Source organism: Lathamus discolor, chromosome 20 (assembly GCF_037157495.1).
Source record: "Lathamus discolor isolate bLatDis1 chromosome 20, bLatDis1.hap1, whole genome shotgun sequence".
Taxonomy (NCBI): domain Eukaryota; kingdom Metazoa; phylum Chordata; class Aves; order Psittaciformes; family Psittacidae; genus Lathamus; species Lathamus discolor.
In genome coordinates, this window is record NC_088903.1 from 4410511 (window position 1) to 4432432 (window position 21922).

At 40.9% G+C, this 21922-nt stretch overlaps 1 protein-coding gene across 3 annotated transcripts; it reads left to right on the top strand.

Moving 5' to 3' along the window:
• The first annotated feature begins 169 nt into the window (after window positions 1-169).
• On the top strand, window positions 170-20209 carry BRCA1 (BRCA1 DNA repair associated). Of its 3 annotated transcripts, none has more exons than XM_065698872.1 (23): window positions 170-379; window positions 763-862; window positions 1365-1418; window positions 1741-1821; window positions 2316-2404; window positions 3409-3551; window positions 4230-4326; window positions 5203-5248; window positions 5710-5852; window positions 6327-9575; window positions 10193-10278; window positions 10750-10921; window positions 11365-11497; window positions 11681-11847; window positions 12325-12650; window positions 13314-13401; window positions 14529-14606; window positions 14805-14845; window positions 15628-15711; window positions 16138-16192; window positions 17346-17419; window positions 17922-17982; window positions 19023-20209. In XM_065698872.1, the coding sequence occupies exons 2-23, from the start codon at window positions 783-785 to the stop codon at window positions 19124-19126; spliced, it is 5451 nt and encodes a 1816-aa protein (XP_065554944.1). In that variant the 5' UTR covers window positions 170-379; window positions 763-782; the 3' UTR covers window positions 19127-20209. The 3 variants fall into 3 exon arrangements, with proteins under 3 accessions (XP_065554944.1, XP_065554945.1, XP_065554946.1); XM_065698873.1 differs by having other exon boundaries at window positions 6327-6482; XM_065698874.1 differs by lacking the exon at window positions 6327-9575.
• The last annotated feature ends 1713 nt before the right edge of the window (window positions 20210-21922 follow it).

Consider the following 21922-nt stretch of genomic DNA (forward strand, 5'->3'; position numbering starts at 1 on the left):
GAGGCGGGGTCGAGCGACAGCAGCTGAGCCAATCATCTTCGCGCTTCCCCGCTCCGCCCCGCCCCGGCGCCAGGAAGGAGCTAATAAGAGGACGTTTTGCTTCCACGTGCGGTGGATGCTGTATGGGATTGGTTACTCAGGTGTTGCGGCGTCACGGAGTGGCGGAAAGGGCGCGAAATGCGATGCTGTGGGGCGGCTCCTGAGGCGGGCGGCGGAGCGGCTCCGGGCAGCGTCCTCCTGGGCCGCACCGGCGGCGCCCGCCCCCCCCTGCGGCCGAGGGACGGTGCGGGCCGGGGCACCGCAGCGTGAGAGCTGGGCCGCTTCGCGGGGGCCTGCTGGCAGCCCTCGCCGCCGGGCCCGGCCCTGCTCCAACGTAAAGGTCAATTGGGTTTTGTTCGTCTTGGCGGTGGGGCCTCACCTGTGCTGGTCAGGGTCGGTAGCTCTCGGGGCTCCTTCATGAGCAGGGCTGCTTCCTGCCTTGTGTCCTTTCCCACATAGAAAGCTTTGGGGCTTTGGGGTTTTGCTGCTTACGTGTGTTTGCCGTGTCCCTGCGTCTGCGAGCTCGTTCTGTCGCTTTCACTGCAAGAGACTCGACAGGTTTTAACGAAGGATTCAGAGCAAGAACTCCGCAGGTGCTGTAAAGATGCTGAAGAAATAGCAGCCAAGCATTCAGTAGCATGCTACAGAAGAGTCGGGCAGTGCAAAGCACTGTTCATGGGATGCAACAAATCGGAAGCAAAGCTGTTTACTTTTTTGCTGTAGAATATTTCCGGCTGTGAAAGATGGACTTCTCACTGATTGCTGTTGGAGATGTGCAAAATGTGCTTTCTGCTATGCAGAAGAACTTGGAGTGCCCGATATGGTAAGTCAGGAGAATAACATGAATCTGTGTTGCTACAGTTTGAGGCTTTTGTTTTTCTCTCTCTTTATTTTCAAATGCTTGGGAAGATTAATGGGTTATCAGAAAATAAAGAGAATTGAATTTTAAGAGCCCTGTGGGCTCCTAAACCCACCAGAATTGCACTGTGCTTCGCTCTTGCCACAGGAGGTCAGTGTTGAAAAAGGTGTTGGTGTTCCAACGCCAAGCTTCCTGCCTTGCTGAACTGGCAGTTTATGAAAAGGCAGTCTTTCTGCCAGTGGAAGGCAAAGATTGGGAAGAGCTGGTAGATCTGTGTATATCACATAGGAACAGTATTTGTTACCATACCTGGTTTTCAAATGAGAAACTGTCAAATGTTTCCTAATTCTCTTCCCCACCATGATTTTTTCTTCTTAAGATCAGGCAAGTGACTATTTCTGAATCTTCTTTTGTTGTTCCTGGTTTATATGTAATTTTGTGCTCTTGTTTTCCTTCATTTTTGTAGCTTGGAAGTGATGAAAGAGCCAGTCTCAACAAAATGCGATCACATATTCTGCAGGTAGGATTGAAAGCTTGCAATGGCAGTGCTTGGCCCATCTGTTCTTAAATCTCCAAACAGATTTGTTTAGTGCTAATGTGTTTTGTGTTTTGATAATGTAATGTGTAGCTGTTTGAGGGGGAAAACCCATTCTGAATGAGAAACAACTGCAGTTTTATATGTGTCAGGCACAGATTAATTCATCAGAACCCCAGAACAAGAACACAGGCATTCAGCTTGATAACGCAGGGTTTCTACTAAGTGCTGTATGCCTAGGATCAGGTTTAAAACAAAGGAAATTCTTCCCTTTTGTTACTATTATGATTATTCTCTTTTTCCCCAGGTTCTGCATGTTCAAACTACTCAGCAGAAAGAAGAAAGGTGTGACAGAGTGTCCACTGTGTAAGACTGAAGTTACCAAAAGGTAACTTCATCTTTTCAATTGGGCTTGAGGATAAGAAGTTTGAACTCAAAGGGAAACTTAATCGTTGTCCTAAAAATGACTGAAATAATCAAGAAAAGATGGGTTTTTTTAAGGTAGCTGTTACCTTCTAAAGGGGTAACTCTTTGTGCCTTCCCCCAGTATAAACCCGTTTCGGGTTTATATGCGGGTGAAGACACTGTTCTTAGCAAATGTTTGCACTGTCAAGGGTAGGTTGTGTTACTGTTCAGTCATTACAACTGCTTTCTGTGTGCTAAACCTACACGCGGAAAACTGTGACATCTTCATTTTGTGATAGTTTTAATTCCTACAGTAAGAGTTGTTTTGGGGAATTGTGGTGTTGTTCCTTGGCATCAATTTCTCATTGTCCTGTTTTCCACTTTGGAGTTTTATTCCTTTTTTGTTCAGCCAGAATTCTCAGAGAACTGTTACCATACATTTGTCTTAAAACAACTTCTGTGGTAATGTTATTTCAGAAGTCTGAGAGAAAATTCCAGATTTAAGCAACTAATTGAAGGATTGTTGGAAACTATCCATGCGTTTGAGCTTGACACTGGGGTAAAATGTAAGTTGTATCATCATTATTTGCAGGGTATCTCATTTCCTGTGCAGTTTTCAATATGGGAAGAACTGTCAAAAGTTTTTTTTTCTTGGATGTAGAAGTATATATTCCATCAAGTTTCCACGATTTTTCTACAATAACCTCTTGAACAGTGTAAAGGGTTTTTACTGTGCATTTGGTGACTCCGACCAATCTTATTTTCAGTTCCTGAAATACGGCTGAATGTGTATCAAATAATCTTTAGAAATGTGTGGCAAAATCCTGCTTTTTATTATCACAGAATCATCAAATCCTAGGATGGTTTGGGTTGCAGGGACCTTAAAGCTTATCCATTTCCAACCTCCTGCCATGGACAAGGACACCTTCCACTGGAGCAGCTTGCTCCAAGCCCCTATGTCTAGCCTGGCCTTGAGCACTGCCAGGGATGGGGCAGCCACAGCTTCTCTGGGCACCCTGTGCCAGCGCCTCAGCACCCTCACAGGGAAGAGCTTCTGCCTAAGAGCTCATCCCAGTCTCTCCTCTGGCAGGTTAAAGCCATTCCCCCTTGTCCTGTCCCTACAGGCCCTTGTCCAAAGCCCGTCCCCAGGTTTCGTGTTTTAAGATGCTGTTGGGGCAAGTGGTGGGTTGTGAGGTTTGGTTTATTTTTTTATCAATACATTGCGTTGTAGAAAAGAGACTTTCCAAATTCTTTTCAACTTGTTCAGTCGTTCTAAAATGACCCGTGGTAGATCCTGGTTTTGCTGGATTATCCATGGAATCAAAACTGCTTGGCAAAATTCTTTGGTAAGATCAAGATTTTACTTTTACTTAACACTTGAAGAGAACTCGTAAATGACAATCAGACCACCAAATCAATTGGATTTCTTTCTCTGGTAGTCGTGTTTTAGCTGTATGTATGCTGGTTGCATCTGCTCTGTTTAAGACTGTTCAATTAATATATAATACCTGTTGTCATGCTCAGTGTAAGGAAATATTTTTGCTTTTTATTTCTTTTTGCCATTTTTCAGTTTTAAACAGTCGTCACTTTCCTAAACCATCCACAGAAGCCACTGCTGCTGAGTTCCCCTGCAAAGAGGGTTCTGTCATCCAAAGTAAGGGCTTCAGGGGCAGGAAAAGTGCTAAAGAAAATGAGCAAGAAAACTGCACCTTGGTATTATTCTTTTTTCACACTTTTTTTTGTGGATTTTATAGTGTTTTATTTGGAATGTGTATGTGTGCGTGTACATAAATGAATGGAATAGGAGAATTTGCTTTGTTTTCAGATCACTTGTTGACTTGAATATTATTTCAGGCAAGGACATCTAAATATTTTTGTCTTCCTAACCTACTTTGAAAGTTTTTTGCATGACATGACCTGAACTTACAGAAAATACTGCCAGAAAATATTCTGTTACCCAAAGTCTTTTCATACTCCTATTTAATGAGCTCTGAATATTAGTAGGCTTTTCAGTGGTAGGACCATGACTATGTCTTAGGACTTCTTAAGCCGTTACCAACCCAGTGTGGTTGCTGCAGGTAGGAGTTTTTTCATGGTACACTGGTTTCTAGCCTCAGCTGCTTAATACTGAATAGAATGTTAAGGAAGATAAAACTTCATTATTTGAGCTGTTAAACGCATGTTAATTGTTCATGTTAATGCATTCCATTACTGATATTCATCTAGTAAGTTATATGTATTGGATTTTTGCATAGAAACTGCCAATTTAAATACTTAGTTAATATATATGTATAAGCCCCCCACCTGCTGTAGTTTAAGTAACCTCCACTTATTTTATGGAAACAACCTACTGTTATAATTAACTGTTCCTTTCTATTCTCCTGTCACCAGGAAGCTAATGTGGATACAGATAGTAGGGTCAAAAGGAGGTCCCTAGAAAACAAACCCCAGAAATGTGGCTCTCAAAAAGGGATTTACATAGAGTTTGGTAAGACCTGTTGTTGATTTACAGTAGTTGGGCTTATATATAGTGCCTGCAAAGTAATGAAAGACAATGAGGTTCAAAGTCTTTATAAACACTTATTTCTTCTTAACACCCAAAATAAGGACAAAGCGACAAATTATGACAAATCCAAATTGGTACATCAAAGGGCTTTTTCCGTAATTTATTCTGTTATAGGAAATAATGCTGCTGTAGTAAACCTTTAAGGCTCAGTGTACAAAATCCAAAGAAGATGCTCACAGATGTGAAGGAAGTTGTAACTAATGATAACTATCGTCATCTAAAGAATATTAAGCTTTGTCACCAGCGCTTGAGGCTATGGTCAATAACCAGAAGTAAACCTGAAATCTAATTAAGGAAAGAATATTTCCTTTCTCTCCTAGCTGATGCTGACTGCTGTGAGAAACTGCTGTGCATAGTTCATTCTCTCCCTGTTCCTTCAGGGAAGGAATTGCTCCTTTTAACAGCCAGTGTTCATTGCCTCTCTTCCTTGTTGCTTCTGTCACCATCAGTCAGATGACCCAAAGCAGATACTCAAATATATTGCTCTGTCTTCCAGTTCAAAACTCTAAATACTAGTGGCTATTTCATGTAGGAATTGAGAAGTTGATAACTTTTAGCTAACTAACCCTTAGTAGCTCTCTGTTACCAGTCACTCTAAACAATTTTATGCTGGAGCCACGTGGATATTTATCTGTAGAAATTATTATCATGAGGTTAAAATACTGTAGAATTTAACTTGATTTGTCTTATCAAAGTTGCAAGTATCTACCTCTAGAAGGAATTAAGCTAAACACTGAATGTGGCAAGTCATCTTTCTCCAAATCATTTCAACCAGAGTAACAGCTGATTTGGTTTTAGGCTCTGATTCATCTGAAGAAGTTTTCAAACAGTCAAGCAATATTGGGTAAGTAACAGTGATTCAGGAATTCATATTTTCTAAAAATGTAGTCTCATTTCTGTGTTTTGATTTCTTAGCACAGGACTAAGAGCATTCTTAACCTCACAAGTGATTTTCAACTTTCAGGGGCACCAGGGCAGAATGGGTGGCTGACTCCTAGCAGTTTGTCATATAATACGCTTTAAAACTGGTTTCTAAGTGTTTTATTGCTCACCCAGACATTAAATCTTCAATAGAAGAGCATGTCCTATGCTTTAGAATGTCAATATTATCTTCAGGAAGGTAAAAGGATCTTTCAAAGAAATGGCCCAAATCTCTGAAGGGTTCTAGTTGTGGCAAGTGTCAATCATGCAGACTGGCTTCTCCAAAAACTATTTCAGAGAGCAAAAAGGGAAGATTAAGTATCATCTTCTATTATATCTATTGCTTCTTTCTATGTAATAAAAGTAGATTTCCCTTCCCAACAGGTTAAAAGACAAAAAAGCACTTCAGATTTCAGCTCAAGAGAAGTTAGAAGAACTTAAGAGTGCTGAGATGGCGAATGAATATTCTTGCGATACACAGCGTGACAAACTGGGTGCTGAAGAAGTAATTCTACAAGATATCATAGGTGTGTTCTTTATTTTGGTGACAAAAATGATTAAGCTTGAAAGAAAAGACCACAAATTAACATTTTATTTCACATTATTACATATGTGTACTTGCAGTCTTGTCTGTTGTAATTTTGTTGATGCCTGCAGCTAGTGACACCATAATACAAGACTGTACCTGTAGACTAAATACTTAAAATGTGACTATTTTAAGTATATAACCAGGAACAGAAGAGGGGGAGAAAGCACCTTAACCAAATTGCAAAACTTACTCTATTCTCCATCAGCCATATTATGCCTTTTTAAACTGACTGCTAATTCATGTAAGAAGTTGGATTAACATCTTTTCTCTATAGGGAGATGAGTGCAGCATAATATTCTGATTTGGGGGAAATAAAAAGAGTTCTTTTAAAACAAAGTAGCAGTTAAGTGTGTTCTTGTGCCTCTGCTTGTAAAATAGGGTTTAATAATTTCTAATACCTCTAAATCTTCAGGTGAAAGTAATTCCTCAGAGGAAGTTTTGAGCAAGAAAAGCACTCAGAATATCACTGAATGTGCCCAAGCTGGCCAAGTGACTATGACTGAATACCAGAGCTCTCCTTTCAATGTTCTTGCTGGAGACCTTCTTATGGAGCAGTGTGACACAATAGGTAATGCCAGTCCCTTAAGGAGTGGGGACACATCTTTCTTTAAGAGCACAGAAGAAATGGATGCAGAGCAAACTCAGTGCAATAGTAAAAGCAAAGAGCGTGACTTAAAAGGTAGCTCAGTGAGCAGGTTGGATAAAAGCAAGGAAATAGATGTTGCACAAAGTGTGGAAGCTGTGGAAATGGATGAACCTGAGAATGATTCTTCTCATGAGAAAGAACTTCCTCTGGAGAAACTGCTTCAGCCAGGGCTGCCTCACTGTGCTGCCCCGAATCCAGTTTCCAAGAAGAGACTGAAGAGAAGCATTCAGAAAGTCAATGAATGGTTTTCAAAAAGCAACGAGATTCTCTCTTCCAGTTCTTCCCAGGGTGATTCTACTGGAGCAGCTGACATTTCAGGGGACAGAGATGCGTGTTTCTCAGATAAAGATTCCTGTATTTCAGAGAAGACTGACCCTATGGTGGATTGTGTGGAAATTGCAGTGGTGGAAGGAAATGAGAGATCATCAAAACAAACAGCAGATAGCATCAAAGATAAAATATTTGGGAAAACATACAAGAGAGAGAGGAAATCAAATCCCTCTGTTATCTTCAGAGACATTTTACCTCCTGCAAAAAAGGAAGATGTGGCTGCTGATAAGTTCTTGGATCATTCAAGCAAAGACAGACTAAAGCGAAAAAGGAGGATTCCCCGTGCCCTGCAGCCTGAGGATTTCATCAGGAAAAAAGATGAAGAGGCAAATGGGTCCCCTCAAAGTGTTAACTGGTGCCTTGGAGATGCCGAAAAGAAAAGATGTGATGGAAGTTCTGCTGTTCATGAGGGTCAGCTCTCTGAGAATTGGGAGGATAATACACTAGCAGAACTTGAGGAACCAGGGGGATCTGTATGGAAAACAGCTACTGAAAAGGTGCCTGGCAAGCACAGTGCTGGGGAGCTAAAACTGAGTGACTGTGATCAGAAAAGCACCAAGAAAAGTTCTGCAGCAAAAAGATGCAGGCGTTCTACTAGACCTGTGTGTGCCCTACAGTTAGTAGTGGATAGAAGCTCTGATTCTGCTGACCCGGCTGAGCCACAGATCGATAGCTACCCAAGCAGTGAAGAACCCAGGAAAGCTGATTCTGAGCAAAGACAAGTCAGGCGTAGCAGGAGGCTGCAGTTACTTTCTGAAGAAATGACAAAAGAGACAGGAAAAGGAGTTGAAATGAAAGGAGCAAGAAGTTATGACAGTGATTATGAAGGGGCTAGCTTTAGAATCCAAACAAATGCGTTAGTTCACACTTCTGCATGCAAAGACATGGATGAGCCCTCTGGTATGTCGAGTTCCAAATCACTTACTAATATGAAGGATAGTGATCTGGAAGCAAATGAAATACAGATTAGTCTAAAGAATTCATCTAATACTGCAGAAATTGCTAAAGCTGTCATCAATCCTGCATCTTCCTGTCAGCATTCAACTTGTAGTTCCTTTGTGCCTGATACAGGTTCTCAAGAAGTTGAAGTCGAAGGTAGCCCTCTTCTCCTGCAGTATCCTTCAAAGGCTGTTGTGCTGTCTGCTTCTCACCCGACTGAAGAGATGACTGAATCATGTACTGGACGTGATACGCCAAATGTTCCAGGGGACTTGAGAGCTGAAAAGTTGCCAATGGCTGAAAATGTTTTGGAATTGACCAAGGATGCTGAAGGGAGCGAGTTGGACATATCGTTTCTGCAAAATATATTCAGGCATTCAAAACGCCTGTCATTCAGCCTTCGTTCCATTCCCAAGAAGGTGTGTGCAGTAGAAGATTCTGCTTCTGAAACTTCTAAGACACCATGCGCTGATCAGGTAGAAAATAAGCAGAGCAACTGTTTAAAACCAGAAAACCTAAAAGGAGAGAAAACAACTGCTGGAAGCTTGAGTAGGGTTTGTGAGGAAGAGAATGATGTTTCACAGGTTGCAAATCGAGGGACTCTGACACCAATAAGGACGGGCACTGCTGGGACTGAAGACAAAAGCAGATTGCAAGGAGGGCAAGGGAAGGAAAAGACATTGTCAACTGACACAGGAATAAAAAGCAAGTTGAGACAGAATCCAATTAAAAGTAATATAAGGCAAAGTGATCAGGCTGATACGAGAACTGATACAAACACAGACGGTGAAACATGCTTCAATTCAGAGAACAGTCAAGCAGGAAAGGCCAAAGTTGTTGATAACAAAGGACCAATAGAACCTTTTCACTCTGGCTCAGTGGTTTGTCCTACACCTTGTCAGCAAAGGGCTGCTGAATTCAGCTGTGAAGTCACTGGGGAAAAAAGTAGCAAAAGAGAAAGCAAACCAGTAAAGGAGAATGAAGAAGGAGCAAGCCAGGCTGCCAACACAGGGATGCCAAAGTTTTCACTTACAGAAGCTTCAGGAGAATCTTGTAAAAGGAATAGTGATTTCACATGTTTGTCTGAAACCCCTGATGGCTTACTGTGCTCTGATGATGAGATTGGAGAGAACATCAGCTTTTCTGCAGCTCATGGGAGAGAGAGATCTGCTGTGTTTGCAAAAAGAGGTGACAATGCTCTGGAGCAAGAACTACACAATAGAAGTGGTAGTTCTAAGTCAGGATCTCAGCATATTCAAAGACCTCGAAGAAGAGCACAGAAACTGCAATCTTCAGATGAAGAATCTAGTGAGGATGAAGATTTACCGTGTTTTCAGGCATTAATATTTGGCAAACCAGTGAGCACACCTTTGCAAAGCAGTAAACCAGCAACGTCTGTGGTAGAGGTTTCAGTGAGTCCCATCACATTGCCTCACACTGGAAGTCACAAGGACTATAACATGCAGAAGGTGCCTGAAGTTGCCCTAAGCAATGAATGCGTTTCCCCAAGCCAGGAGTCCGAATGCTCCGTCAACTTATTTTCTTCCCAATCCAACACATCTGAAGAATTAGCTGAAGTAGCACAGGAGCTCAAGGTTCCTTCAGGACAAGCTCATACATCTAAACAGGTGAACAGTGTGACAGAGAGTAAAGAAACTTTCCAAGGTGGTACTGGAGGGCTGAAGAGAAGCAAAACTAGCTCCAAAGATGAGTGCCAAGAAGACGCAAGCATGGCAGCAAACCTAGGTACAAACCAAGGTTTCTATCTCTGCAGCTGTGTGTGTCATGTCATTGCACCTAGGTGTTTGACAGGAGCTTAGTTCTGTGTTTGTGGTTCTTGCTCTTTTAAAGGAGTGCATCAGCCCTGAACAATCGACCAAAAAACCCTCAGGGGGTTATTTCCTGAAAATTAAGTTCTTCCAATATTCTTTGTTCAGAGCAAAAATGAATAGAGTGGGCACTGGAGACCAGGCTGAGTCTGGCTGAAACTGATGTTTGTGTGAAGTGCCAATTTCTTCCTGTAATGCCATAGCCATAAAGCCCACAAAGTTGTTTCCCCTCCTGAAATGTTTGGTGAACTTGACTAGAATTCTGTAGTGCTTATTTTGACCTTACAGATTCCATAAGTAGCTGAGACTCTCCCATTGCTATTGAAACACTTGGAGTTCTATTTGCCATATGTGTGACATGATGTTCTTTGAAATGTTCAGTTAAAGTAGGTCTGTGATTCTAACTCCAGTGTTTTCAAAACTTGTCACTTTGTCATGAGAGTTGGCTACAGGGGCTGTGTGGTAAGAGCCATGATTATTGGGTTGGTTTGATGTGGGTTTTATGACTAAGATTTTTCTTCTATATTCTTCAAGGTGAAGCACCTGCATATGACAGTGAAACAAGTAATTTAGAAGATTCGTGTGAACCATTCTCTCAGGGTGAAATCCTTACTACACAGGTAAGTGAGGTTTTGCACTAAATTCGAAAACTGTTTTGTGTTGGAGCTACCTTGCTCCCTGATGTAGCTCCACTGACCAGGATTCTGTGCTATGCCTGGGCTGGGTGGAATGGTGGCTGTGTGGTTTGATAGGGAGCTTTTAGGTTTGTTGTGTGATGAGGGTTTTCTGTCTGGTTGAGGTTATTTTATTGATTCAGGAGAAAGAAGTTCCACATGGTGTCAGTGCTGGAGCTAGGAATGTATCCAGTGCTGTGTCAACTACTTTATCCTATAGGGTGAAGTTTTTAGGTTTTTAAAAGGATCCCTGAAGCCCTGAGCTGCTTTCATGGGAAGGTGTATACAGCATGTTTTTAATAGAGGGTATTGGAACTTTTGAGAGAGAAAGTAATGAAATAAGAATGAAATACTTTATTCCTTTTAAACCGTCTTTGGGGCTTTCAGGAATGATGCCACATTGTGTATCCTTTGCAGCAGAAGAATATAATGCAAAATAACCTAAAGAAACTTCAGCAAGAAATGGCTGTACTTGAGGCAGTGCTGAAGCAGCACGGAAGTCAGGACTGTGAAATTTTACCTGTCCATAGGGAACTGCCACATTCCAGCAGTGAAGGAACACCTGGAATGGAACAGATGAGACAAGGAGGTAAATAGCAGTGAAAACCTTTCCTAGCTTTCTCACAAACAGTTGTGATTAGAGTTCTTGATGATTTGATACAAATTACAGGCATCTTTAGCTAGCAAACAAATGCCTCTACTGCTTGTGAACAGAGATATGGGAATGTGTTGAGGGATTCATAAATTGCACTAAATAGTGTAAATTTGCCTTTGGCCTGTTTTATATCCTACATTTTCCACATAATATGAAGCTGAACATCTTAGTTTCGGAGATGCTTTAATAAATAAAATAAGATTTAGTTGTTAGCCTGCTTCAGATGGCTTTGTACTTTGTGTAGCTTTCTGTTTCGGGATTCTTGCCTCTCTGAAGTGAATCTGGACAGAGATTTTTAGGGGGTGTTTGACTTCTTACCTGAACAACTAAGAATTGTTGCTTTTATTTTGCTTATTTAAGAATTATTTTTCTTCCAGGGGCAGAGTCAACCTCAGAAGTCAATTTTGAAAATCACAGAAGCAGCAATTCAAAGGGATTTTCAGCCAATGATTTCCGTGTCTTGCCAAGTGATTCTCTCAACGGTAAAATCAAAGAGCTAGGGAAAGAAAGGTAGGTGGTTTGGGTTTCCTTTGTGTTGGTAGAGGGGAGAGGTGTTATTTCTAGTCTTGTAGTTTAACAAAATTGGGGGGTGGGGAACAACCTTGAAGTTTTTGAGCCATTGCCATAACTCAGCTGTGATGCTTAAAAGTGTAACAAAGAAAACCCTATTAAAGCCAATTTCCCTCTCTGAAGGTCTCCAGAATTGTTCCTTCCATCTTCTAAATGCCATTTGTTAAAGAGACCAGATTTGGAGCAAGTTCTTAAGTGTGACAATGCTCTACAGAACAAAGCTGCTTTGGAAAAGACAAAACCTGTGCAGGAAGTGGTGCAGGAACAGAGTCAGCATCAGCTTGCAGCAGGTAACATTGAAGATGGATCCAATACATTTTGATTTCTGCTTTTTCCTGCTTTGTAACAGTTTTTCTATACGAGCAAGATGCAACTTTTTGTTATAAATCAAGGATTATAATTTATATATTCCTGGCCAATTTAAAAAGATGTTAGTTCTTGTTTAGTTGGTTTTGTTTTGTAGCCCAACTGTAGCTGCCCATCAGGGTGGGGTTGGACAACATTTGGACAGTAATGGGAGTGATTCCCACATGTAAATTAGTACTTCTTGACAGATACACTACTAAAAGTTTCACAGGTCTTGTGTCTCAGCTATAGATCAGGCAAAAGTAATGATGGAGGCAAAGGTGAAGTAATGCACAAATAAGGAGAGGAAATGACTGCAGCATTTAAACTTCAAGTCTTCAACATTTAAACTTCAACAGCCTTCCCCCATGACTAAAAGGAAGACAAAATTGTTTCAACGAGTAATTTCTCTTTTCCTTTAGAAAATGCGGATGAGCAGAAATGTGGGACCAGGTTAAGCAGTGCATCTGTCTTATCAAATCTCTCTGGAAATGTGACCAAGAGTTCAAATAACTCTTCCTCCTCTGTAAGACCTCTTCACCCTCGAACTGCAGAAGCAACAAATAGTTCTTTAGTGACTCAGAAAGCTAATAAAAGCTGTGCTCAAGAAAGCAAGTCAAAAAGAAGCGTATGTTTTCCTCTGTCTGCTCTGCACAATGCACCTGGGAAAGAAAATCTTACAAGTCCAGTTGTGACTAACAGGAAAGCAATGTCCATTGTGGCATCAGGCCTGAGTCAAAGTGAGCATGTAAGTATATTCAAGAAGTTTGAGATCACTTGTTAAGTATTCCTGATTATTATAGTCCTCAGCATAAAGAGAGAAAATGGGAAGTATAATGGAAACTAATCTTACCAGGACCTGCAGATTAGCAGTACAGCAACTCAGGTCAAACTTTTTCACTCCTAAAAATCTGAGAATGCTTCCTGTAAATGGCACAGTTCAGCTTAGTGAAATTTGAACTTTTTAAAGTGGCTGCCTATTGGAAAATCCAGTTATTCCAAATGAAGAGGATTTCACTTCTAGAAAGCCTTGTGGCTTGGAAGGGGAGGGGGCTTGTGGTTGGATCCCTGAATGTTCTCAGATGCTGCTTCATTACCCAAATTCTGATCCAAAGTGAGAGTTTCTGTAATTAATCAATTCTCAGTTGCTAATAAACCTCTTTCGTTAATAAACCTCCATGTCCAGGAGGATCTGGCTTTTGGTTTTAGAAACTACTGACACAGAGCTCTTTGCTTTAGCCCTTTGAATGATGCCAAAGTTATTGACTTGTGAAGAAATGTATGTTCTGTGTGCCAACACAAATAAATCTAGGACTTTAAAGTAACTCTCTTACTATGTCGTACTCCAATAAACTGGAGTAGTTGGGGGTTTTAATCTGTTTTGCTGTTTATTTTCTTAACTACTTTTCAGTTGGTGGTCCAGAAGTTTGTGAGAAAAACTGAGAGCACTTTATCTAATCATGTTACTGAAGGAACCACCCACGTCATAATGAAAACAGGTTTGTTGGGAGCTATGTGAACTAATCCTGGATATATACACTACGTAGAATGTTAACTCTAAGCTAACTAACAAGCAAGACAGCTCAGCAGTACATCTGAGTGAGCTTGAGGAGAAGGTATTGTTTCAATAGAAATAGAAAACTGGAACTTCACTGTGTGTATGACTGCTGGTAGCTGATAGTGAAGTTGTGCTTCCATAGGAACAAAGCAGCACTATTTCATCCTAACTATTATTTGTGTGCTTAGTTAAGGTACTTAAGTTGGGTTTTGCTCTTTGGTAGAGCTCAAGAATCCTATTATTGGAAGTTGGAAGGAACTTGGTACAATACTACAGTTGTACATTTGACAAATGTATTCTGAAACAGCATTATGTTGACTTGAGCAAAGCAAAACATTAATCGGGAAAATTAAGTTACTTTATTGCTGCATCTAGGCATAGCTTTTAACCAATGTTTTAAAAAGCAAGCTATTTTGAGCCAAATCTGGATGTGGGGATGTTCTATGCTATGCTTGCATTTTGCTTCGTAGAAGCACTTGTAACTGGCTCATATTTGGATACAGTCTGTCACATAAGCCTTTCATGCTTTTGAAAACCAACAGAGGAAAGGAGCCAGAAATTCCAGTTACTCCAAATATATGAACTCAATTTTTACCCTTTTCTTCAGGAAGAGTATGATAAACATCACAACCATATGCTTTTGGAGAGGTATATGGTTTTGTCTTCATACAGATTCAAATAGGATAAACTGCCTCTTGAAGTTGTTCTGGTAGAGTAAAAGATGATGTTACATGGCTAGTCATATAAAAGTTCCTGCCAACATTAGCACTGAATCCTACTGTTGCTGTTCTCTCTTGACTAATATTTGTGCTTGTTTTGCCTTTTGTCTTTGCTGAATGACAAAAACTGAGTTCAGAAGTTGTGTATGAGATTTGCTTCTATTCATCTCATTCTGTTTAGTAGAATCAGGACACAAGAATCTGGGAATGTTTCTATAGATGGTTTTGATATTCTGCTGCTGCACTTAGCAAAAAAATTTTGCTTTTAGGTACAAATAACCTGAGCTATTTTGAGGTTTTTTCCACTATTGGCAAGCTGAAAGAACTCTTTCTCTTTTTTGCTCTGCAGATAAGGAGCTGGTGTGTGAACGGACACTGAAGTACTTCCTGGGTATTGCAGGAAGAAAATGGGTGGTTAGTTATCAGTGTAAGTATAACTTGGTTTGGAGCTGAATGGTCTCTGCCCTTCTACCAGAAATGTACTCTTCACTTTTTCCGAAAAAGATCTCTTCATGTCTCTTCATGTTGCAGGATTTCTTCTAAATACTTTAAAATCAAACTGTTGGCAGTGGAAGAACAATTTTGCTGCATAAAATGACTTGTTCTGTTCTGATCTTTTTCTTAGGGGTAATTCAGTCTTTTGAAGAAGGAAGGATATTGAATGAGGTAGGTCTTTTAGCTTAAGAGTGAAATCTCAAATGCCTAATGCTATCACATTGAGAGATTTACTAGAGTAACTTCAGATATTGTCTATATATTTAATATATGGAAATTTGGCTTTGTAAACCTTAGCATATGCTAAGACCAAAAGCCACACTTGGGCTATGTGTCTTCATTGTTACTGAAGGTATAATGGGTCCTTAACAATTTTTTGGAACAAGTCGGGCGTATTTTTTTCTGGGTGACAGCCTAGAGGAAAAGATCTATTGTTTGTTAAAGGAAATACTGTCGGGACAGAGCTACACACATAGTTTTGGTTTATTTTTAAACTTTAGTATACCCAACTACTGAAAATTCATTCCAGCATTTACTGTCTCTCCTGTTAGCAATGGTTTATTTGCCATGACACTGACTTAGGTGGATTTTTGTATTCCTGGGTGGTATTTGCATTTTCATTCTCTAATACATGTTTTTGGATAATGTCATAGTGACACAGGATGGATTTCATGTGTCTAATGAGCAGGCATGCCACTTTCAGGTAGAAAATCCATATGACCTTCTGGCAAGCCAAGAAGAAAAGCCTTGGCCCCAAAAAGGCACTAGGAAAGGGGTATTAAAAGCCCTCCTGTGCTTGGGTGAAAAGGGGAAGTTGTTGCTACAGCATTGACTGGAAGTGCTAGAACATGGGACATATTGTCATACGCTCACACAGAAGCAAGGAGAAGAGCCTTCAGTTATCATAGATTCAATTCTAATGAAGACCAAACTTTTTGTTTGTTATGTTGCAGGAGAACTTTGAAGTTAGAGGAGATGTAATCAATGGGAGAAACCACCAAGGTCCTAAGAGGGCTAGGCAGTCTCTGACTAAAAAGGTATGAGCATGCTGGGGATGAAAACCCTATCCTGCTGTGACTGTTACAGATATGTGGCTATGCCAACTGAACATCTAGAACCTTTTCCCATTTCTCTGCTGTTGTCTATACAGAGAGTTGTACAAATTCAGCATTTCTAGAGATGAAAGTGAGCTCTGTCAGCAGCAGAGGAGAGGAGATAAGGTCGTGGCTCACTATGCTTAGAGTGAATGCTATCCTTTTTATAACTGGTTTAGGATAGCACAGGTTTTGGGGGTTGAAACAGGGGGCTGGTGAAGTTTTGCAGGTTACAAAGAGCTTCAGATCTACTTTGTGAAACAGTGATAGCTTGATAACCAGTCCGAGAAGTGCAATGAAACAAGCACGTGAAGTATTGTCCTTTAAAGACACCATAGGTACTCTGTTAACATGTTCCTTGTTTTTCAGATCTTTGAAGACTTTGAGATCTGTTGCTATGGCCCTTTCACTGATATGACTACAGGTGTGTCAGTTGAGTGGAATTAAACTCTTAGTGTAAGAAATATTTGGAAGGGGGTTGTGGCCATTCACCAGAGGTTTATATTTGACCTCTTCTTGGATGCTTTTGTCCTTCTTACTTTGACACTTTCAAAACACCTCCATGAGGCAGAGGTATAGAACTTTACCCAGTTCTATCTCCAGGCAGAACAAAGTGGTGTTCTCTTCTATTTGGCTGTCCTCAGAGAACTGCTCTGGCAATTTCACTCTATTTCAGAACAGGCCTTTTATCTAGTTTCTAGCAGTGAAGGAACAGCATTATCATCATGCTGCCTGGCAGTTGCTTTACATGCTATTGAACTTGTATTTAAGCATTTTTTCCTTCTTAGTTAACATTTTTCTAGCAAAACCTACCTAAGTATCATTTTTGTAGCAGTTGACACATCCTCAGTGTAATCTTCTCTAGAAGCAGATGTTAAAACTGAAACACACAACAAAGCACAAGTTTCTATGCAAATCAAAAGCTGCCTTTTGTTAAACCTGAAAATTTCAGCTCGAATTTTGTTACCTAAAAATATTTGTACTTCTCTTCCCATTTTTGTAGCTTATTCAGCAGTTCCTTTCTGATTTGTCCCATTTAACTTCGTTTTTTTACTGGGTGAGATATCCTCACATCTCTTGACATTTACAGTAATTACTGCAGAGGATGCAGTGCTTTCAGCTGCTGCAGTGATCATCAGTTCTGGCTCTTAGACTTGAGAGTCTTATTTCTCTTCTTCACTATCAGTTCAACAGATTGGTGAAATTAAACACTTTAACTACTTCTGTTAATGAGAGAGAATTGTGGTTCTGACTTCTGGGGTTGAATTTGAATTTCATGGTTTACATCCTTATGATAAAAGGAAATAAATCGTTAGTGACTTTCTCTTTGGTTTGTGCATGTGCTGTTGTGCTGCATCAGGGGTTTGGTTTTGTTTAGTCCTGACTGAGGGAAGAGAATGAGTTTTTCCTCAGCAGGCTAGAACCTGAAGGGACTTATTCTCTACTAAGGCTTAAATTTCTTTCAAATTATGGTTGTTTATATCTTGGAACAAAGACATGAGGGCTTAGGGAATAGTATCAGTTTCAATGTGATAGAAAACATTGAAGTAATAGGCTGTTTGTCTGATTTTCTTCAGAGCATCTCGAATGGATGGTGGAGCTTTGTGGTGCCTCTGTTGTGAAGCAGCTTCATCTGTTCACACACTCCCCAGTAAGTGTTACTGAATGGTACACTTGCCATTGTGAAGAGTCTGTAGTTGTGTAATACACAGCATGTTAAAAGATTATGTGGCCTTCATGGGCTTGTCAAAGGCTAATATATACAGGTATGGCAGAGAAGTGGCTGCACAGTGATGCCAAGCTGCACAGCAGCAGTTCTTGTGTTCTAGGCTCTGGTCACTGCTGGAAGACAGGCAAGCTTGGAGAGGAAAACTGATCAGAGCACTCTCTGAAACCAGCACTGAGCCTCACTTTCCAGCACAAAAAGCCTTCAGTGTTTAGTCACAGAAAATCATAGAAGTCACAGAGAAATCACAGGCAATTCTTAGGAGCTTGCATCTTTCTTCCTTGACTACCAGTTCTTCAAGTCCTCTCTGAAGTGATGTGCTGAAGCAGAGTTAGCCCAGTTATCACTCTCTGCAGACGGGTGTGAGAGTCATTTAATGACACACAGATAACAGCAGCATTTGTATTTTCCTATCTTGCAATCCTAGAATTCTACTGCTGTCGTGGTTGTGCAGCCAGATGCTTGGATGGAAAACACAGATTACAGAGGTAAAACAACTGTTGTGGACTGTTTTATGGTACCCATTGAGTGTCTTCCTGGTCTCAGCCGTTTTAATAGTTAAGCATCAGAGAGGTTTGTAGAGGAATCGAAATAAAATCCTGCTGTATCTGGAGATGGAGGTATGTCTCGGAAAACTCTGTAAGAACAAGGTATATTATCTCAAGAATCAGCAATAGATAGGTCTTAAGGTAGCCTGGCAGGCAAATCCTGTTCTTGACTCAGCAGTTTTACAGAAACTTTTCTCATTGGAGATAGTTTCTAAAAGATGGAAGCGTGCCCTTGGAGCCTCAGACAGGACAAGATTCTCTTGGTCTAGAAAGAATATCAAACTGCAGAGCAGGAGCTGCAGAGCAGGATGTAGCTTTGCCTTTTTATTTTTGCTATTATTTTTCCTACTTTTTTAATAAAAATGCTCCAGAGAAACCATCAGACTTTGCCAGTGGAAGTGTTCCAGAGTGACTTCTGCATGAGATAGTGGGAGTTGTGCGATGAATGGGAGCTAGTTAGGCTACAGTGAAGCTCAACAAAAAAGAGAAGCAGGAGGATGATGTAAAACCAACAGCTATTTCCATGGCACTGGGAAAAATGAGAAAATAAAGATCCTGAACTGGTGAAGCACAGGCAGGGAGCACTTCAATGATTTTCTGTTGCTTCTCTCCATGAGACCTATTGCTCATCACATACTCAGTACGCTTGAGCAGACAGGACCTGAGGCTCTGTCACCAATCCTCAATGAAAAGATAGCAAGGGCTGCACTCTTTCCTGTTGGTATTTATTCTGTGGTGTTCACATCTTCCTGCCTCACCATTTGCCCAGCAGCTGCTCTTTGGGGCAGCACGATTACCTGCGTTGTTTACAGGAGGAGTAGTGCCACATCACTGGTTTGAGACTTGGGGTGTTTTTATCAAGGCCTTTAAAATGTCGATGATAAAGCAAATAGCTTAATCTGAAAGACATCAGTAAGTTTACCTTCAGCTTGCTTTGACTCACTGATAACAGATTTATGGTTTGTGTCTTTGTCTTACAGCAATCCAGCAAAAGGACAATGTTGCCATGGTGACTCGCGAGTGGGTACTAGACAGTGTTGCTTGCTATGAGTGCCAGGAGTTTGATGCTTACCTTGTGTCCTAAGGCTAAGCTGCATGTCTTCCAGCTCAGAAATTCTCATCAGTGCTGATGGCTTGGTAATTATTTAAGGACTGGAAATTTTGAAGTCACTTATGCAGAGATTATGTGTATGTAATGGTCTTGTTCAGAGTAAGCTAACTACATTTGTATTAACAATAAAGTTACTTAAACAATATTACCATATAAAGATGGAATTACCCACTGTTCTGTCAAGATTAGCATTTCCAATTTTAAAATAGTCCTTTAAATTAATGGAAAACAGATTTGAAAATTTAGAAACTGTAGAATGTGGCCTCCTCAGAGAAATGGTCAAGTATTATTTACCATTGCAGTAAATTCCTGTTTCTTACCTGAGGACATCTTGGAGACAGTCATTTAGAAGAGTAATATTGATCTCAGGGCTTGAATGAAAACATATTTCCACTCCCAAGTAACCTCCATCTTTTCATTTTTGCATAAATGCCCTGAATAAGGATCTATACTGATGTGATGGAGTACTGTTTTGTGATTACTAATGCGTCAGCCTGGTTAATCTCAGGCCAGGGATTATAGTTGTGTTGAAAACTATACAAACAGCTGCTCTTGTATAGGGAAGTGACAACTTGCCCTAACCAGGGAAATTATCACCAAGTACAGGAAAACCAGCACTTGATTCTCAGCATAAACCAAGCCTTAAAACCACCAGCCTTTACCAGTGTTGTGTCAGTCTTATTTCTGAGAAGTGTATGAGGCACCAATGGAGAGATAACAGATGCACTTTAGTATCCCAGTAACCTATAATAAGCCCTCTAAGAAGCTACTTCTTAATAGCCCCTGCCTGCAAAATGAGGCTGCGAAGAAAATAAATTGCTTTCTTATGGTTGAAAATACATTGCTTGATTCTGTTGCCAAGCAATTCCCCTCACAGATGATCTTGGACTTCAAAGCAGAAAGAGAACCTGTTTTCAGAAAGTTGTTGTTTAAAGAAAAATGTAGCTAAGTTCAGAGAATTGTTCAGTGCTGGAATGCTGCTGGGTTGTCTTGGGAAGTACAGAAAGTCTGTTGAGAAATACTGAATGCTCAAAGGAAATAAAATGAGTTTGGAAACTGGTTTCCTTATTTATTCAGTTTGTGATGTGAATCACTCGGTCTCTGCAATGAGGTGAATACAAAACATATCTGGAGTCAGCCTCCTGCAAGTGGGGATTGACTGGAGGAGGCCAAAAACGTAAATTACAATTTGGGGGCTGGAATCAGAACTGTAGTTTCCATTGACCTGAGAAGCCAGTATGTTATCAAGTGTCCTGCAGTTGCCAAGTGGAAGCAAATGGTCTCTTAATGAGGCATTGCTACTGGTAGTGTAAGTGCCGGAAGCGTTTGTTCAGCTGCCATACCTCACAGTTTGCTTCTGTGTGACAATATTTCTTAACTATTGAGGCTGTTGTACCAGCTTCCCCTTCAGAGTGATGCTTCTCTTATCTCTAGAGCCCACATTGCTTGAGGGGTTGTTTTGTTGCTGGAATGACGCCTGGGATATTGCCCTTCCTCCTTGGAGGTGACTGGAGCTGTGGAAACGGTGTTTCTGATAAAGCAGCTATCATCTATGAATTCCTGGAGTAATCTGTGTCTCATATAGATGTGAATGAAGGGAAAGGGTTTGACTAAGCAGATAGCCAGCTAAAGGGGGGCCATGTTTCCAGAGAAGCAGATGGTTTAAGGGGAGCTGATGTGGCCTTGATCAAATCCATATTGACTTCTCTAATCTGCCTTCCAGCTTCAGCAATAAAGCCCAGCACCTGGAGCTTCACAGCCACTCTGTGGATTGGAAATGCCATTTTGTACATGAGGGTCAAGCTGCAATTCCTCTGTTTGCTCATGTGCAGCTTCATGGCACCTCACCTCAGAGGCTTCCTACCCTGGGAATGCAGTTTTCAGACATGCCTAGGCCATGCTGTGCCCTTTACAGTAGTTACCTCAGGGTAACAAGTAGAATCAAACACCATGAAAGGACTAGACAGGTAGTTAAAGCAGCTGCATACAGACAATCCTAGTCAGCAACATGTGCCTTTTATACTATTCCCTAAAGTGAGGGAAGAAACAAAGTATAGGCTGGTGCTGGTTCGAAGTTTGCCTGAGGCTCTGCTGTTAGGCAAGTGCTGTGTTTGTAATTAGAACTGCTCTGCTTTTGTAAATTAACAGGAGCTTTTCTGGAGCCGGGTCAACTTCCAAGGAACCTGAGCTCTGTTGCTGCTCAGTGTGCATACCCCTCTGCTGCTGGAGGCATCCCAGCCCTAGCAGTGTCTGTTTGCCAGATCAACTGCTCCTGCCCTGCAAAAGCAGACTGGCAAGAGCTTGCCTGCGGTTTGGGATGGTAGGGATTTGCTCAGCAAGGGGATCTTGCAACAACTTCATTCTGTGGCTTCTCTGTGGGTGCCTTATTGAAATAGTGCTCCTTTGAATTCTGCAAAGTCAGGCATGTTTTGGTACCTGACCTACCACTGGTGAGTGGCAGGGACTACTGCACAGCTTTCTGCTGAAGTAGTTTACTCTTTAAAATCCTCCCTCTACATTTGGATCCATACACAGAGAGTTACTTCCTTGCAGATCTGAAGCCATTTATAAGGAAGCAGCTTATTCAGGGATGCAATTAGAGCACTTGTCTGACTCATTACTAGAGCTAATGGTAAATCAAAGAAATATTCAGTCTGTACCTATAATTATTCTGGGGGATCTGCTGGAATGTCTCATCGTGGGTCTGGTTTTATGTTGCTGATATTATGAATAAAAACCTTGTGCACAATCTGCAATGATCCATCATGA

Bases quoted from the DNA above. Each gene is read 5' to 3' on its own strand.
- BRCA1 (XM_065698872.1), top strand. From the start codon at position 783: ATGGACTTCTCACTGATTGCTGTTGGAGATGTGCAAAATGTGCTTTCT. The intron at 14,846-15,627 runs GTAGGTCTTTTA...GTTATGTTGCAG, and splicing joins AAGGAAGGATATTGAATGAG to GAGAACTTTGAAGTTAGAGG. The intron at 16,193-17,345 runs GTGTGTCAGTTG...GATTTTCTTCAG, and splicing joins TTTCACTGATATGACTACAG to AGCATCTCGAATGGATGGTG.